Source organism: Nannospalax galili, unplaced genomic scaffold, assembly GCF_000622305.1.
Source record: "Nannospalax galili isolate Female #2095 unplaced genomic scaffold, S.galili_v1.0 scaffold945, whole genome shotgun sequence".
In the NCBI taxonomy this organism is placed as follows: Eukaryota; Metazoa; Chordata; class Mammalia; order Rodentia; family Spalacidae; genus Nannospalax; species Nannospalax galili.
The window spans coordinates 350,926-370,384 of record NW_008352650.1 but is presented as its reverse complement, the minus strand read 5'-3'; the positions used below and the strand labels follow the sequence as shown (position 1 = coordinate 370,384).

Here is a 19,459-nt window from a genome sequence, read left to right as displayed (position 1 = left end):
AGGGTGGTGGGTTTGGGTGGGATGGGTTGAGGTGAAGTATGGTGGGGTGGTGTGGGTTGGGTGGGTGGGGTGGGCTGGGATATGGCTAAAGGGGAGGTGGAAGGTGAAGAGAAAGCCCTGAGCTTTGCAGGGCAGCAGCCATGGCAGGTTTTCCTATAGGGGAGAGCCTTGATCTGATTGGTATCTGGAAAGCACCCATCTCCATGGGGGAGGAGGGGGGAGACCAGTGACCCCCTTTTGCTGCAATCCAGATGAACAGTGACAAACTGGAAGGTGTGGCTTAGGCCAAAGTGACAGCAGGAAGGGGATGAGGAACGGTTAGACGTGACGAGGGCGCCACTGAGGTTCTGGATGGGTTGGCAGTAGAAGGAGGGGAAAGGGTCAGTCCTTGGGCACCAGGGCTGAGCACATGAGAGGGCAGACCGGCTCGGAACACTTCTCTAACGGGGGACACAAAGCAGGCCGCAGAGGACGGCCGCTGCCGTTTGGCCACAGCACCTATGATGTCACCAAACATGTAAGTGGAGGTGCTGACTGACAGCGGCTGGAGACATGAAGGTGGGCATCCTCCACACATGGCAGCCACTTAAAGCCTCACCCGATTGACAGGAAGTGGAGAAGGACCAAACTCTGCTTCTCCAACATGGAAATGTCAATACTATGAAGGGAGTCTGGGAATGGCGACCAGTTCAGTCTGGTTCTCTGGGATCAAAAGGATCCCAGGTACCCAGTAGGTGGGCGTGACCAGCTGCTGGGAGGTCACATGACATGACTGATGGGCCCAGCAACATGAAGGTCACTGCAACAAGACAGCTTCAGGGGCAGCAGAATTAATGGTGATGCTCCTGCTGCTGATCTGGGTCAAGCCAGGCAGGAGGAGGGGGTGGGGGAAGGAAGATGGAGACCCTGGGGAGCTCTGAATGAAGCCATTTCCAAACAGCCTTGGGGGTGAGGGGAGGGTGAGGGCGAGGGTGGAGAAGACAATGAGGTCATCCACCCGCCATGATGATGCTTTGACTCAGTGCCATTGGATAGGGTGGCCACACCTAGACCCTGCCAGTGAGCACTGCTTCCACTCACTCTGAAGTCCCCTTTCTGTGAAAGCTGAGGGTCAATGGGCCCCCTGGCCGAGGTCACCTTCTGACAGGTTCCCTGATCTTCTCTGGCCGTTTAGTTGGTGGCAGTCCTGAGAGAAGTCAAGTACTTGAACTTCCAGCAGCAGAAAGAGATTCCAGGCAGTGCAGAGAAGCTGTTCTCAGACAATGAAACCTTCCGGAAGTTTGTGGGCAACTTGGAGCTCATCGTTGGATGGTATAATGAGGTGAGTTGGGACGTCTTGTTTAATTTGCCAAGTTTTGGTTTCCCTTTAGAGCAAGCGGTGGTGGTGCTGTGAGGTCTCCACCCTGAACAGCATAGATGAGTGTATTTGAATATTCAAATGCGGCTTGACCAACTCTTCCTTATTCATGAGACAGAGGCAGCCACCATGGTGATGAGCGGTCAGTGCTTGAAGCGCGTCTCCCTCGCACCCCGGCATACATTATGCAATTCTTTGTAAATGCTTTGGAATCTCCTAGATTTTAGATATTATTAATGTGGAGTACATCACCTTTATGATGTCTTTTAAAGTGGGGGGAGGCGAGGGGGCACCTCATTGGGATCCAGACGTGGGGGAGCAGCCAACTGTGAGGGCATTGCACAAGGCGCCTAGGGAGCAGGCTCTCCACCCTCAGCTCTGTGGCCCAAGAATTTCACAGTTCTCCTCATCCCTCTGAGCTGGGGATCTGGCACAGCCATCATGAAGAGGTTCTGTAAAAATGAGCATCCCAGCAGGCATTGATTAGCCTTGGGGGCAGTCCCTTCTCTGCTCAGAGGGCCTCCCTCTCAGCTGAAGCAGAGGCTACCAGCAAACGGCATGGGCTCAGCAGGCAGCCCGTGTGTCTGTCTTCCTTCCATATACCCACACATTTAGGTTCCACCCACAGATGTGGGAAAGCACTGTGACAGTTTGGATCTTGACTGTCCCCCCAGGGTATTAGCCTCTTGGTCCCCTGCCTGTGGTGCTGTTGGGAGATGTGGGACCTTGGGCCTGATGGAAGGGAGTCAGGTCACTGGAGACACTGAGGTATGCTGGTACCCTGGACCCTTTGTCTCTCTGTCTTGCTTCCTGTTCACCACGAGGTGACCTCAGCCTCACACTCTCAGCACCATGAGTCTGCCTTTCCATAAGCCCCAAACTTTGGAAGTAAACCATGCAAACTGTGAGCTAAAACAGATTTTCCTACCTTTAAGTTGACTTTTTCAGGGGTCACAGCAACAGAAAGCTGATGGGAACAAACAACCCCAGGTGCCGCCCACCTTGACCCCCAGCCACAGCCAATGGGCTGGATTGGACACTGGTGGGTTCCCCGCTGCATCTGTGGCCTAGCACCACACTTCAAGCAGCCCAAGGCAACACAGATCTGTCATCTTCCAGTCTGAGGTGTATAGCCTGTGCGCTCTGCAGAGGTCGGGGCACCAGCTGGGTGGTTTTTCTTAAGCAGTGTCTGTTTACTGGGCCTCTCCAGCATCCAAAGGCCACACTTAGTGCCTCTTGTGTTGGTCAGGGCTCTCCAGAAAAAGGGAACCAAGACGAGGTGGAGGGATCTGTGGAGACTGATTCTAAGGAATTGGCTTGTGCAGTTACAGAGGACAGAAGTCCCAAAATGGGCACCTACTAGCTGACAGCCCAGGAAGGTCCGTGTATAATTCAGGCAGAGTCTTAAAACCTGAGAACCAGGGGGGCCCACAGCGTCAATCCAAAACCAATCACAGGAGAGGAGAGGAGATGCCCCATGAAACGGGGGCCAATTCCCCCACTTCCAAGTCCTTCTCACTAATGTCCTCAAAGACTGGGAAGAGACCCACCCGCGTTGGGAAGGGCATTCTACAGAGTCCAGAGTCAAATGTTAATCTTATCCAGAAATACCTAGAAACATGCTTCTCCTGGGCACCCTTGGGCATCATCAAATTGACAGAATTAATCATCACAGCCCTCTCTCCATCCTCAAAGCATGTCACTCCAACCTGGGCTTTGGTATCACACGGCCTTCCCCTCTGACCTTGCCTCCTCTTTATAAGGACACTTGGGATTACATCTGGCCCCTGGATAACCCAGCCCACCCAGATAATCTCCCCACCTAAGCTTCTTACCATCATTGAGATTAACCTCCACTTTACTGTGCAAGATCACATGGGCTGTGAAGTTAGGCAAGGGGACACTCTGGGAGTCATCACCAGAAAAGGAGTCCGAAAGACCCCGTCTTTGGATTCTGGAGACTTGAAATTGGGCCCCTGAGAGAATGGACCCCTGGGATGCTGGGGGCTCAGGTGCCATGGTGTGGTCAGCCCCAGCCTCATCCACATGAGCAGAGACACATCAGAAGGCACAAAGGTTGCATAAGGACGGGTTCAGGGAGATGACCCGGACAGGAGAACGAGGGCCTTAGCAGCCCTCACAGGGGCTCACAGCTCTGCTGACGTCATCCCGTGTTCGTCGGATGACCTCGGTTTTCAGCTGGCTCAAGGGTCGTTGTGTTTCTCGTCTTGAGCCTGGAGAATTCTGTTTTGTGTTTCCTGTCTCAGAGGCTTACCCTTAGATTTTTGCTGTAGGAGTTATCCAAACGCCACCTCCAGGCCAGGCTCTGTCCCCCATCTTGGTACCTTTCCTGATGGTCCCATCCATGATGTGACTGGAGATGCAGCGCCTTCCACCTCCTGTCCCACCCCATGAGCCTCTTGCTGAGCCTTGACAGCAGTGAGTAGCAGAGATATGCCAGACTTCAGCGGGAAGGTGAATGGGACACTGAGAGTCAGCGGTGTCTCTTTCCTGAGGGACTCACTGATAGAGCACCTTATGGAAGATGGTGACCAGACACCACCAGGTACTGACCATGCCCAGCAAGTCAGCGCCAACCAGATGCATCCAAAGAGAAGGCTTGAACTGTGGGAAGATTCAGCGGAGGCTGTGGGGAGCCTGGAGTACTTCCTGCTCTTGCCATTTCCCTTAAGCAACTGCGAAGGTCAGAGCTTGAAGGAAGAGAGCCGGGCTGGCTATCATATGAACTGGTCAGAAATATGCATGTGCACACCCACACACACTTACCCCAACCAGCAAATAACCAAGGCTGAAATGGTTCAGTAGAACGAATGCTTGTTAACCGGGTCTGGCGACACACATCTGTCATCCCAACATGTGGAAAGCCAATGTGAGGAGACTGAGAGAGTTCAAGGCCAGCCTGGGCTACAGAGTGGTACCCTCTCTCAGAAACAGCGTTAGGTGTATGATGATGCCCAGCTCCAATGACAGAAAGAAAGGGCTGGTAGACGGCTCGGAAAGTAGAGGTGCTAACTCCTAAGACTGTGGGCCTGGGTCTGACCCTGGGACCCAAATGGTGCAAGGAGAGAACGGACTTCTGTAAGACAGGTTAGATATTAGTCTTTTCTTTCAAACCCTGTAAAACTTGTGCTTTATGACAAGGATTCTAATCGTTTAATTCCTTCCCTCTAACCTGTTAAGACTTTTGTTTAGGAAAAGGCCCTGATGATTCCAGAATCTGATAAGCTGGAGTGGTGGTGCCCTCCCCACCTCTTCAGTTAACCCTCTTCCTCTCTTTCTTTGCACTTAATTTTTTTTTTTGGACGGGGTCTCTGTGCTGGATAGCTTTAGTGTCAACTTGATACATCTGGGTAGAGGGAGTCCCAAGTAGGGAATTGCCTCCATTAGACTGGCCTGTGGCCATGTCTGTGAGGCATTTTCTTGATTGTTGAGTGATGTGGGAGGGCCCAGCCCACTGTGGGTGGTGCCACCCCTGCGCAGGTGGGCCTGTGTTGCATAAGAAAGCAGGCTGAGCAGGGGCCAGGGGAGCAAGCCAGTAAGCAGTGTTCCTCCATGGCCAGTGCTCCAGCTCTTGCCTCCAGTTTCCTGCCCTGAGTTCCTACCTTGGGCTCCCTGATGAACTGTGACCTGGGAGATGTAAGATAAATAAACCCTTTCCTCCCCAAGTTGGTATTGGTCAGTGTTTTGTCACAGCAATGGAGAAACAACAATCTCCCTAGCCCCAGCCCACCTGGACCTCACTGTATAGAACAGGCTGGCCTCTATCTCACAGAAATCCACCCACCTTCCCCCCACCACCACCCAGTGCTGGAATTAAAGGCTCAATTTTTAAATTAGCCAACCAGGAAAGAGTGTGAGATCAGTAGGCCAGTCAGTGAGGAAATGGCATAGCACTCTTGTATTAGAGATGAAAGCCTACCAAACTTTTGGGTTGGGTGTGGTTGCTGGATCTGACTGGTCGTGCATCCCACCCTTTTCATAAGTAAAAGCTGCCCTACTGAGTTACCTTCACTTTATCCTCAAGTTCTTTTGTGCCATATTGGTGTGGTCTTTGGACCTCAAAGTTTATTTATAATACCCACACATGCATGTACACACACACACACACACACACACACACACACACACAAATTCAAAAAGAACCAGGCATGGTGATGCACACCTTTAATTCCAGTATTTGAGAGGCAGAGCTCTGTGAGTTCAAGGCCAACCTCATTTCCATAGCAAGTTCTAGGTCAGCTGGGCTACAAGGAAACCCTATCTCAAAAACAAAACAAAACAAAAAATTTAAAGAGAAAAATGTTGGGGTCTGGGGAGATGGTTCAGTAGTAAAGGTACTGGTTGCTCTTGCAGAGGACCCAGGTTTGGTTCCCAGCACCCATACGGCACTAACAAATGTCTGTAACTCCAATTCCAGGGGATCCAACGCCCTCTTCTGGCTTCTGTGGGTAGTGCAGGCAAAACACATACATAAAAAATTTTAAACTATTAAAAAGAAAGTTTTCATTAATTACATTCTTTGGAAGATAATCTTGACTTGCCTATTTTTCAGTGTCTGTTTTTAAATTTTATTTTTATTTTGTGTGTACGAGTGTATTACCTGCATGTTTATAAGTGTACCCATGTTGTGCAATGCCCATGGAAGTCAGAAGAGGGCGTCAGATCCCCTGGAACTGGGGTTACAGATACTCTTTAGCTGTCCTGTGGGTTCTGGGAATTGAACCTGGGCCCTCTGCAAGAACAGCCAGTGCTCTTAACCACTGAGCCTTCTCTCAAGCCTGAAAGAATTATCTTGAAAGGCAAGTCCCCTTCTTCTGTATTAGCCGCTTTTCTCATGACTGTGAGAAAAGACCTGACAGAAAGGAGTTAAGGAAGGAAGGGTGTCTTCAGGCTCATAGTGTGAGGGTGCAGTCCATCATGGTGGGGAAGGCATGGCGGCTCCACGGCGGCAGGACCACATGACTGGAACTCCTCGGCTCCTCACATCTTGATATAACAGGGAGCAAGAAGTACAACCAGGCTATAAAATCTCAAGGTCCACCCCCAGGAACCCACTTCTGCTAGTGACGGTCCAATTCAGAGAAATCTTTTCAAAACTTTCCAAAACAGCACCACCTGCTAGGGGCCAGGTGTTCAACCACACAGGCCTGCTGGGGACCTTGCACATTTAAACCACAACAGCCACTGGTCAGCTGCTAATTGTAATCCTCGGTCACTTCACAAAGACATAACCTTGGAAGGTTATATAGGAAGCAAAATGGGGCTAGTTGACGTGGTATCTCACAGTTCCACAGCACTTCCTGTTTAAGGGAAGAATTTACAGAAACGGCGTACACCCTCCTCTCCCTTGGTTATTTTTGTTCTGTTTTTTTCAGTCTTATGCGTTCAAGTTTTCAAGCATTAGCTAATTTCTCGGAGCAAGACCCAAGGCAGAGGTGTGGAGACTGTAGGTGCTCCATGGCGAACATGGGTCTGTTGAAAACACTTAAAGTGCTTCTCACCAGACCTCGGCTCCCCCGTGACGTTGCTGGGCTTCAGGCTTTAGATTTGTGACCGAGGAGAGATTTGGCACCTGAAATGCTCACTACACACCTGTTATTTTTTTAATCTGCTCCGAGTTTGGGACTACACGCCCAGTGTTCTATTGTAACTGTTCTACCACGTGGCATGGATGATGAAAAATTAAGTGTATACATAAGTCCTCTGGGTTAAAAATCCTTCTAGAAATCAGAATCTCTCAACTCCCAAACAAGCAATACTGTCACTAGCTTGGTTGGTGTCTGTAAATAAGCAACCCTTCCCACAGTTGAAAATTGAGCACTGGGACAAAATTCTAGCACCTCGGCCTTTATCCCACAGATAAAGACTACCGTGATGGAGGTAGAGTTCCCACTGATCAAGTCAGAACTGGAAGTAATTGATGTCAAGCTGCTGAGCGCTGAAACCACACTGTTCTGGAACGGGGAAGGTACCAAGGCCACCTCTGTCCCCAGGGTTTACTTGCACAGCACCTGACCACCATTCCTGAGGTGGCCGCTTCTGCCTCCCGGTTCCTTAGAGCTGCTTTGGCTGTGCTGGGTTTTGGTCAAAAGCCAGGGCATCATTCTGTGTTCTGGCCCAGTCTGAAAAGGGCTGTGTCACACGTCGAACTGGGCCAACATCCCTCGGGAGCTGCTGAGGGTCCAGCCGTTCCGGCACTGGGCCCCCCGGAGGCCTGGCTGTCCCCATGTCTACCATGCACACACAGCAAGTCAGCAGTGATGAACATGTCTCGGCTGCTCAAGGGAGAGGCAGGAGAGGAGGAAGAATGTGTAGCTGGGACTGTCCTTCCTCCCTCTCTCCCTCCCACCAGCAGATCAGACAGACGACCTGGGCTTCTCCCACCCCTGGACTCCCTCTGAAATCCTGATGAGACACCCCCACCCATATTGCTGCTCCCTTCCCTCTGAGGCCTTCGCTGTGCCTTTAGCCACCCGTTCACCTCCCCTGCTCTGCCCCACTGTCTCAACTGGAAGGCAGGACCAAATGCTATCACATCATGACACACGGGTCCTCTGGACTTTTCTGTACAGAGGCCACACTCCTCTCCTCCGGCTTCTGCCCAAGAGCATAGTTCTCCGTCTTCTCCGGGCCCTGACAGTTTTGTACAGACACTGCAGCAGTCTCCCTCTCCCCGTTCCTATTGGGAGAGGGATCTGAACCGCAGGAGCCTGGGTTGAGGCAAGGTCGCACGTCTGGGAGGCCTACACCACAGAGGCGCACTGTGCATGGCAGCTTCTGTTTCTAGAGCGTGATGCTCACTTTCCAGCGACTGGCCCATGACGTGGGGTGTCATGCCCACCCAAGAAGAGCCCGCGTCTTGCAGGGTCCTCCCTTGTGCAAGATTCTTTTCCGCTTCTCTTTCAGGTGTATTTCAGTACATTCAAGAGATGCGGGAGATTCTATATGACCTGCAGAAGAGGATTCAGAAAGCCAAGCAAAATATAGAAGGGATCACCCAGGTCATGCAGGTGAGGCTGCAGAGGGCAGAGCAGGCTTCCCGGCCCCAAGGCACTGGGGCCACGGAGAGGCCTGTGGCCACCCTGCTCTGGATGGGCAGAGTGATGCTGGTGTGTTCCCAAGGCAGAAAGAGCCCAGTCTCTCCACAGAACTTGCTTTTGTCAGATTTAGGAGTATAGAAAAAAGGAGTTAAGAGTCAGAGCCTGACCTGCAACAGGAATGTGCTCCCTGGATTCAGGAAGCCCAGAAAAGTGCTGATAGCTTTTCCCCACGGAATCATCTACTCCCTGAAGAGGCAGAAGTCTGGTCTTATATAGAAACTCTGCTGCACAGCCATAAGAGTTAACTCCGTGCCGGGGTCTGGTGTCCTTGAGGGTCTCTTTTCTGAAGATTATTTTCTCAGGCAGGTGAATTATCTATAGCCCTAAAGGAGACAGGTGGGCTCCATAAACAGTCTCCCTCAGTCCAGGGAGTGACCAGTGGATAAGGCTTGAGCAAGGCCAGACTGCCAACTTAGGGCCAGTTAGCCACTCGAAGGAATTTGTCTTTATGGCGTCCTCTAATGAAGCTTATGGCTCTCCTAAAGTTCACGTATTCTATCAGCTTTGTTCCATTCTGTTGAGCTCAGCAGACCATGCACAGGGCACCCACTATGCCAGGATGATACTCAGATCAAGGGGTAGAAAGAGATGGGTGATACATAGCCAATCAGGAAAGAGGCACGTGACTTACTATAAAATGACAGTTCTTTTTCAGTAGTCCTAATTTGCAAAACAATTGTGTCTTCAGAACAAAGCTTTGCATTTGTATGTAGGTATGTGCATGTATGTGTACACATGTGGAGAACAGAGCTCAATATCAGATACCTTCCTTAATCACATTGCACCTTACTTTCTGAAATGGGGTTTCCGGAACATGGAGCTCCGCAGCTGACTGGACTGGTTAGCTGATGAGCTCCAGGGATCTGCCTGTCTCTGCCCCCTCCCCACCGCCCCCACACTAGGGTTACAGGTGCACACCATAGCACCTGGCTTTTCCATGGGTTCTAGGGATCTGAACTCAGGTCCTCATGTAGAACAGCAAGCACTTTACCCATTGAACCATGTTCCTAACCCAAAACAGTCTTTTAAAAAACCCCTTCCTTCCTGTAAATTTTCAGTCAGTGATGTAACTCTATTAGATCATATATTTAAAGCAGCCCTGCTTAAGTCATTTGTCAGCATAACAAAATTAGAATGCTATGATGCCCCAGCTCTGCTCTACCACTGCCCCATGGCAGCTCCCACTAAGATGGGACTTTATGCTTTGTGTGTCCCCCCCCCCGCCCATGCCATCCACCAACCCCTAGTGGAAACAGTTTAACTCCTCCACATGTTTATTTAGAGCGTGCCTTCCTACCTCAAGACTCCCTTGGCTGTTCTGCTATGGCACGTCTTCCCCATGTTGGAGCTGACATTCATTCCCCCACCTTACACTTAGATTTACTCACTAAATGTTAGACACGTGAGCTGAAGGGGATAGCTCAGGCATTAAAGTGCTTCCCATGCAGGTATGAGGACTTGAGTTTGATCCCTAGAATCCACATAAAGTAAAAAAAAAAAAACAAAAAAAAACTGAGTATGGTGGTATGTACTTGTAATCCCAGTGCTCGGGAGACAGAGGCAGGCAGATCCCTGGACAGCCAGCCTAGCCTACTTGGTGAGCTTCAGGCCAGTGAGAGGTTATCTCAAAAACCAAGGTGGATGGCAAGGTTGACTTCTGGCTTCCTCCCATTACCTACACACACACACACACACACACACACACACCCTGTAGAGAACAAAAAAGTAGATATGAGCCAGGCATAGTAATCCTAGCTCTCAGGAAGCAAAACAGAAGGATCTCAAGTTTGTGGTTCACCTGGGTGTCATAGTAAGACCCTGCTCACACACAGACAACAGCATCAACAGCAACAAAAACATGCAAGTTAGTGGACCGCGGTGGCACACACCTTTAATCCCAGCACTTGGGAGGCAGAGGCAGGCAGACCATGAGTTCAAGGCCAGCCTGGTCTACATAATGAGTTCTAGGCCAGCTGGGGCTACAGGGAGACCCTATCTCAAAAAGACCGAAAAAAAAAAAAAAAAAAGGCATACACAGTGGGCCAAAGTCACTGCTCATCCCCATTTTGTATTTGGGATTCGTTTTCACTGAATCACTAGCATTCATGTCCTCACGGACTTAGCGCAGGAGGTGTAGCACGGGCACTGGGCGTTTCCAGGTGCACAGGTCCAGAGAACTAGGCTCCAATCCAAGGCCCACAAGAGATAAGGAGGCTCACACCTAAGAGCGGGAGGAAGGGGGGTGAGACCAAGCCTGTCGTCCAAAGCAGCTGTTTTTGCTGCCGTGGTCTCCTTCCAGGAGTGGTCAGCCAACCCCCTGTTTGAGAGGAAGGACAAGAAGGAGGCCCTGCTGGACCTGGATGGGAGAGTGGCCAACCTGAACAAGCGCTACGTGGCGGTCAAGGATGCAGGCGTGAGGGTCCAAGCCATGGTTGCTGTAAGGAGACGCCTGGGGGTCCTTTGAGAGCAGCTTGCCTTTCACAGAGGGGCGAGAGAAAAGACTAAGCTGGACACTTTATTAAAATGATAGATGACGGGTGTTCTAGTGGTCAAAGTCCACTAGCTTTCATCCAAAACACACTGACTCGGGAGCAGCTGGCCATCTTCATGGTGCCATCGTCCATGCCTGCCTGCTCTAAGTTGGTATAGGCTGTGCTAAGGTGACACCTTCACTCCAGGTCAACAGAGCTTATTTACCTGGGATAGCTGCTGTGTGTTCATGTGTGTCCTTTGTGGGTTTCTTACCCATGAAGGTGGGCAGGAGTCAGTGGACACATGAGGGCCGAGGAGCTCTCACAGGCGTGCACCTGGTGTATCACAGCCAACACATTTCAGTGGGCAGGTGGGATAAAATGCCTGCTTTGGCACCCAGGAAGTAGGCTGTTCCTTCTTACCAGTAGCCCTGGCAGCTAGAATCTGCATCCCTACTACCCTCTGGGACAGTCCTCGTGGCCTGTACAAGGAGAGTGCACAAGAACCTGGCTTTGCTGCAAAATCCACCCAGATCCCAGATCCCCACCATCATGGAGATTCCCTGGCTTTGTGTTTGGCTATCCAGCCTGTGTTCTAGCTGCCCCCACACCTCTTCCCAGGAATGTGGGAAGTGGGATGGTGTGTCAAGAAAAGGAAAAAGCATTCTCCCTTGAACTCAAGAAATTTCCAGGGCAGTCTGGGGACTTGCCCAGTGTATAGCGTAAATCCATGGTGTGGGCTTTATGGGAATCACCGCTTCCAGGCCACCCAGAGGCCCTACTGGGGATGGTCTATGTTGGACCATTCTTGAGGGTTATCTCTTTATACTGAAGGTCATTGTTCTGATGGCACAATTTGTCTGGATCAAACCTATTCCGCCTTATTTCTAAGCCCCCACTTCCTCCTTGGTCATACTTTAAAAGGTCCCACTTTAAAAAGATAAACTTTAAAAATGCTCTTAAGAAGAGTTAAGCAGTTGGCTTGTTTACACCCTCCAAAGTGTTGGGACGCAGCCTGTGTAGCTTTGCCACACGATGTGACAGCAGGAGGGTGGGCCAGGGGATGAGTGCTAGGGGCTAAGGCCCAGAAGAGGGAGAGGGAGCCGAGTGAGACTGGCCAGTGAGCCATCGAGAGCAGCCTCACCTGTCCCCAGCTTTGATGAGACAGCACTGCCTCTGTGCCTGGCTCTTTTTAATCACATTCATTTACTCTGTGACAGTCATTTGAACCGTTTCTTTCTATCTTATCCTGAAGTTATTTGAACCCGTGTCTTTTCTCTCCTTGGCCTAAGAATAGAGACTGAGTTATATTCATCTTGTATTCACTTATAGAACTCAGTGTCTTATCTATTCACCTACCCACCCATCCATCCCTCCCTCCATCCACTCATCTCCCCAGCTATCCATTCATCCCCCATTCTTCTACCTACCTACCCATCTATGCATTCAACCAAGCATCCATCCACCCACCCCCTTTCCCATCCATCTGCCCATCTACATACCCAACTATCCATCCATCCAACCATCCACCTATTCATCTACCCATCTATCTACCTGTCTGTCTACCCATCCATCCACTCATCCATCCAGCCATCCACTCACCCATCCATCCACCCGCCCACCCATCCATCCACCAGCCCATCCATCCATCCATCTGTCCACCCATCCATCCACCCGCCCATCCATCCATCCATCTGTCCACCCATCCATCCACCCACCCATCCATCCATCTGTCCACCCATCCATCCACCCCCCATCCATCCATCCACCAGCCCATCCATCCATCCACCTGCCCAATCCATCCATCCACCCATCCTCCTATCCATCCATCTACCTGTCCATGCACCCGTCCATCCATTCCCTACCATACCATCCATCCTTCTGTCCTCTACCCCCCATCAGACCTTCACCAGTTCTGTCCCAAGCATTTTGTCCAGTGCTGGGGGTACAGTGACAAAGAACATAGCTAATCCTGCTGTCACAAGATAGGCATCAAAGAAAGATACAGAACAAAGACAGAATAATTTAGAGTTGTCTCCTGTGTCCTAGTGGCACAAATAACAGGTTGTTGCTGGGCGTGGTGGCGCACGCCTTTAATCCCAGCACTCGGGAGGCAGAGGCAGGTGGATCTCTGTGAGTTCAAGGCCAGCCTGGTCTACATAGTGAGTTCCAGGACAGCTGGGGCTACAGGGAGACCCTGTCTCAAAAAGACCAAAAACAAACAAACAAAAAAACAAAACAAAACAAATAACCAAATAAAAGGTTGTTGAAGAGAATGCAGGTGGGGAACAGGGAAGGGGACCCAACCTGGAATGATAGTGGGTACTCACTCAGGGAAAGCCTTCATGAGGAGGTGACATCTGATCTAAAAGCCAAAAGATTAGAAGAAGGCACACCTTACAGGAACGGGAGGGAGCCAGCTGACAAAGCACTCCACGGGAAAGAGCCCGGCACGGTCTAGAGGCTCAGACACCTGCTCTGGGTCTCTCTGAACCAAGCAGATGAAGACAAGCCTGGCCCAGGCAGTCACAGACTCGGCTGGTCGGAGAGCTGGTGGGTGAACCAGTGAACTCATAGCCAAGGTGTGCTTCTACATGCAGGAGAATGCAGAGCTGTTCAGAGCAGACGTAACCAGCTTGCCCTGGAAGGATTACGTCAACTACATTGACGACACTGTCTTAGATGAGTTTAACCACTTCATCCGCAAATCTCTAAACTACTTAATGGACAACATGACTATGGACGTAAGTTATCAGTGTAAGGGGTATGTGTGTGTGTGTGTGTGTGCGTGCACGCCATGTGTGTGCACATGTCTATAAAGCAAGGTTTGTGTTGGAATCCATACTTTGGAGTTACCTGAGGAAAGAAAAGCCAGCTTGGACTGGTTTTAAACCTGAAGGTCCTACATACTAAGGAACCTCTCAGTCCCAGGCCCTCAGGATAGCTGGTCACCTTAAATCTACTATAATTCAAATGCACTTCAGGATCCCTGAGCAGATCTCAGAAAATGGTCCCATAGCACTGCCAGGCAACACCAAGGCACTCCTGCCGGTTTCTCATGGTGGCTGCAGCAACATCAGCAGCTAATATACCACTCTGTTAAGCTGAGCAGAACTGTCAAGCAGGTGAACCACAAAGGTGTGCTGATGAGCACTGAGTCACCTGACCACCCTCCCTGTGATGTCCTGTTATAGCCTGTGTCAGTCAGCTTTCTGTTGCTATGATAAAACACCAGAGAACATCAACTTCAAAGAAGACTTGTTTTGGCTCACAGTTTCTGAGGTGTCAGCTCACAGTGATGTGGCTCCATTGCCCATGGGATGTGGTGGGCGGAGTCACCTTGCAGGGAGCATGTGGTGGGGCAAAGGTGCTCATGTCACGGCGGTGGCCAGGAAATAAAGAGTGCGCTTGCTTTCATAATGAAGCACCTCCCCCAGACCCATGAAGCTACAAATCTATCAATGGATTCATCTATTGATGAGGTCAGAGTCCAACCACCTCCCAAGGGTTTTTTGGAAGATTCGTGTTCACAGCCATAACCAACCACAGACCCCAAATTCTGGTGATGAAAGTAGGCATCGCTAGCACCTGTGAAACTCAGGAGGCAACCCCACACCCCTGACAGGTGTCGGCAAGTTGATAGCTGTCATTTGCAGCGACAAGGCGGGGGAGCGGCCGTAAAACCACAGTGACTCCTTTATGGCAAAGTGTCCTTATTGACACCGCCAGTGACTCCCGTTCACCAGGGTTAATGTTCAGAAAAGCCTGGTCATGGGGCTAGAGAGATGGCTCAGCGGTTAAGAACACTGGTTCTTCTTGCAGAAGTCCCTGGTTTGAATCCCAGCACCCACATGGCAGCTAACAACTGTCTGTACCAGTTCTAGGGGATCCGACTACTGCTTCTGTCCTCTGCGAGCACTGCACAACATGGATGCACTTACCTACATGCAGGCAATACAAGCATACACATAAAATAAAAAAAATAATAATAAAAAAGAAAAGCCTGGTCATTCTCCTTCATGATGACTGACCTACCCACACCATATAGCTCCACATGGACACCAGTACACAGCCCTTCCCGTCGAGAGCTTGGAGGCTCAGAGTTCATCAGCCACAGGCTCCAATGGGACTTGAGCCTGGGGGAAGAAGGCTGGCCAAGGTTAGGACATCACAGCTACCTGCAGGTCATGGTACATAACTTGAGAGTCACTATTGGGAGGAACCCCAGAGCAACCCTTGATAGCGTCCACAGACAACCTTGTAGCCTCACTAGGTATATCCAGGAATGGATGGGCTGCAGCCACGTGATGATGTGAGGACTTACCAAGGGCTAGGGAGCACATTCTGTGTCGTCCCAGTAGCCAGGAGCCATGGGCAGTCACTGTCTCCATCCTATGAAATGGTGATCCTGGTTTTACAGACTCGAAGAAGCTAGGTGTGAAGAGGGTCTCCCACAGCCAGGCAGTTGGTGGTTGGCAGTTCTGAGCCTAGTGACATGCCTTCCCATGGACTCCTTCCCCTCAACCTGCTCCTCCTAGCTTTGGGCCCGTAGCTGTGCTGTGCATCTGATTACTTACGGCTTGCTTAGGTGGAAGCCCACAAGCTATGTGTTCACTGAAGCTGTTTGGGCCAGTAGGCGATAGCCACACCCTGGACAGTGCCTGGAGTGGACAAGTCTGGGCATCACTCAGTGGCGGCTGAGGCACTGACCTCACAATGACTTGTTTCAGACTATCGCACCCCTGTTTGAAATCCGCATGGAGCTGGACGAAAAAGGGCTGACCTTCAACCCATCACTGGAGATGGGTGCAGAGGACGGCTTCCTGGTGCTGATTGAGGGCCTGATCGACGATCTCTACAACGTGGCCAGGCTCATCCCCCGGCTGGCCAAGGGCAGATTGAACTACAAGGTCAGTCAGTCTTGGTTTGTGACCACCCGTCCGTCTTTCCCTGAGTGAGCTCTTGTGGTGTGTGATGGCCCACCTTGACAATGCCTGCTTATTTAACCTGTTCAGTGGTGATACTTCCGAATGTGATGAGTTCAATGGTTTCCGTCCCATTGGATCCCCAGGCCTGCAGACCTGATTTTTCTCCCTCTCATTCCTGAATTTGTCCTTCCCAAGTGGCCTCTTTTCAGTGACCTGCCTGGGTTTCATTCCCCAGCATGCACTCTGACAAATATGCTGGGTTGGTTACTTTCTCATTCCTGGACAAAACACCTCACAAAAGTGATTTAAGGAGCAAACGGTTTATTCTGGCTCAGGGTCTGAGGATGCAGCCCGTCGTGGTGGGGAGGGCATGGTGGTAGGAACATGCGGGGCTGGTCACATAGCCTCCACAGTCAGGAAGCAGAGACTGAGGAAAGCTAGTGCTCGGCTTGCTTTGCCCTTTACGTTCAGTCTGGGGATGGTGCTGCTCACATTCAGGGTGAGTTGAAGCTTTCTGGAAACACTCTCATAGACACACCCAGAGGTGTGCTTCCAAGGTGATTCTAAATCTCGTCAAACTGCCAGTGAAAATGAACCCTCTGAAAGCCTTCTGCCACCTTCCTCCCCTGTGTGCTCCAAGTGTAGGGAAGGCGGGTTGGAGCTTTTGTTTGTACAGAGACACACAGAGCAGGCTGCCACATCCATCCAGACCACAGTGTCTGGTAGAGCCCCCTTCCCTGGTTCCATCTGAGCACCAACATGAGCCAGGGCTGGGAAGCTGTCGTGATGGGCCTGCCACATGCCTGGCAATGTTTCAGAGACGACCTCATTTGTTTAAACCCACGGAAACCAGTCTTTCTGTAGGTGCACACTAAACCGTTGAGTGCTTACTGGTGGCAGCCAGGAGGAGGGTAAGGGGATGTGAGGACAGGGGGTGTGAAGGGGGAGTCATGTGACTTATCCTGGGGCGATTTGAACAAATGTCTCTTCGCCCCAGATAAGGGCACCGACATTCGGCCAAAGAACCTATCTCCCCCAAGATTTGCTTAGTGAACCAGTGAGTTTATTGGGGTCATTTACAGGAGGATGGGTGAGGGATTGTGTACAGGTGCGTAGATGATTCAAAGGCAGCCACATGACCAAAAACCTGCCCCAGTATGGATGACAGCTCACAGAAACTGCATCTTCCGCAGGCAGTAGGAGACATCCCCCCCTTACTGCTTATATAGCTCTAGGAAGGGGCCTCATGAAGCTTATAACAGCCTTGCAAGCTTAGTTGCATTTACTTCCCGAGTCTTAAAGGGACCCCTTCAGAGAAGTAATAGTTTAGTTTGGAGGAAGAGTCGGATAATGGGGAGGGGGGCTCTGGCTCTTCTTTGGTGGGTTTCTGCCTCACCGTATCATCTGTAACGCGGGTTACGTGTTTTAGCAAATAGTTGCAGTGAGATGTTCTGTGCTCTCAGGAAGGAATGAGTGTGCACATGTCCACGTGGGACTGCACGTGTGTGCCTGTGTGTGATACTTGTGCATGCTTGTAGTGAGGACACATGAGGAAAGAACTCACTTTCTGGAAGGTCGAGGACGGCTTCCAAGATGCGCCGCCAGGGCGGCTACTCCCAAGAGTGGGGTGAGGGCTGCAGGCCGAACAGGTAGGCAGAGAAAATGGCCTACAGTTTGTGAGCTACAGGTGGGATGCCTGGAACACATGGTGGTCTGTCCCAGAAATCAGAATGGTGTTCACTGCCAGTGACACGGACACTAGACAAGTCAGTGACCCAGAGTCAGTGTGCCTTCCATACGCTCCCCAGTGATCATAGGACCATAGTCCTATGAGAAGAGCTGTCCTGTATCTCCTGTTCTGGGGCACCCATGCTGGGGTCTAGCCAAAGGCTGCCAGAGCATACCGGCTGAGTCTGACATGCTACCTAGCTGTGGAAGATGGTGACAGGGTCATGTATCCCACCAAGCTGCATCTCGGCTACTTTCTAAAGGCCCAGACATGGCAGCATGGTGGCAGAGAACCCAAGAGCTGTATCTGAGGGGACGATGGGAATCAGACCAGGGGAGCTGGGGGTCAGGAAAGGGAAAGGAGGGGCAGAATATGGAACATGCGGGCAGAGCCCTGGCATGGCCCAGGCCACCTGCCTACAACCACAGGAACCTAGGGAACTGGGTGACCCTGAACGAGAAAGCCCAACAGGAGGAGCCCCCAGGCAGCAGTCCCTACCCATCTACTGTAGGCCAGACTGCAAGCCCCTGCTGCTCAGCCTACCCTGAGCTTAGATCCTGCCTCCAGGAAGTGGAAAGGGACAGAAGAGCAGATCCTAAGCCTCTGGTTGCCCAGTACCTGGCTCTGGGGGACTTGGGGTAGAGGAACTATGGGCTCAGTATGCGAGCACTTGATGGAGGTGGTAGAGGATTACAGACTCATACTGGTCAGTTTGCACATGAAATGCTTACTCCAAACGAGCCCTTGGCTGTCCCCTTAGAGCTGGATAACCCTGGGAGGTGCATAAGTCACAGAAAATAAATCTGTGATCAATATATACATCCATTCTGTCTTGGGAGTCTCCAGTCATGAGTCACATTTTTGGCTATGGCACGTGTGCTAGCTTTTCAGACATTTGCAATGAAGAAGATCCATCCAGTTCAGGCCGCCCCAGAACTCTGCTACAACCACCAGGTCAGGTTCCTCTCCATTCTCCAAGCCCTCTGCCTCCTCCCACCATGGGGCCCTTGTATGTGCTCTGCTGGTGCCTGGAGAGGTGTGCTGCTCCTGCTTGTCCCCACCCGTCTGTCATCTCTCAGACCCACAGTCGTCCCTGGCCTCCTCTCCACGGTGGCAGAAAGCAAGACTCAGCACTTTGGTGCCTTGGCTCTATGACTTTTTTTTTTTTTTTCTGTCTTTTTGAGACAGGGTCTCCCTGTAGCCCCAGCTGTCCTGGAACTCACTATGTAGACCAGGCTGGCCTTGAACTCACTGAGATCCGCCTGCCTCTGCCTCCCGAGTGCTGGGATTAAAGGCGTGCGCCACCACGCCCGGCTTTATTTTTTTTTTATTTTATGTGTATGAGTGTTGTGCCTGCGTGTAGGTAAGTGCACCCATATCGTGCAATGCCCGTGGAGGTCAGAAGAGGCTGTCGGATCCAGACCACAATGCAATAAAGCTTACAATCAACACCCGAAGAAGCCCTAATCACCACATGAACACATGGATATTAAACAACACACTCAGGAATGATGAATGGGTTCTCTCCAGCCCCAGGCTCTGTGATATTTTTTTTTCTCTCCAAAATTTTATTAGAAGATTTAATTTTACGTACTGAGGAACTTATAAAAGATGGAAAGTCATCAAGATCAAAATAAACACAAAAGTCAGTGGATATAGTCAAATGCACAAAAACAGAATCCTACATTTCAGCAGCATTACTGATCAGAAGAGGGAGTACATCTGGAGGTGAATTTGAATAATAATGTTTTTTAATTTTTTATTTATTATTTTATGTGTATGCGTGTATTGCCTACATGTAGGTAAGTGCACCCATGTGGTGCAGTGCCTGCAGAGGTCAGAAGAGGCTGTCG

The 19,459-nt window shown here is 50.8% G+C and overlaps 1 protein-coding gene across 1 annotated transcript in view; it reads left to right on the top strand.

Moving 5' to 3' along the window:
- Dnah17 (dynein axonemal heavy chain 17) overlaps positions 1–19,459 on the top strand; it is a 137,513-nt gene that overhangs the window by 18,146 nt on the left and 99,908 nt on the right. The window contains exons 13-18 of the mRNA XM_008849677.3: positions 1,175–1,321; positions 7,238–7,346; positions 8,285–8,388; positions 10,778–10,915; positions 13,550–13,693; positions 15,680–15,859. Coding sequence (XP_008847899.1) covers positions 1,175–1,321; positions 7,238–7,346; positions 8,285–8,388; positions 10,778–10,915; positions 13,550–13,693; positions 15,680–15,859 — 822 coding nt within the window. The remainder of the gene's footprint in view (positions 1–1,174; positions 1,322–7,237; positions 7,347–8,284; positions 8,389–10,777; positions 10,916–13,549; positions 13,694–15,679; positions 15,860–19,459) is intronic.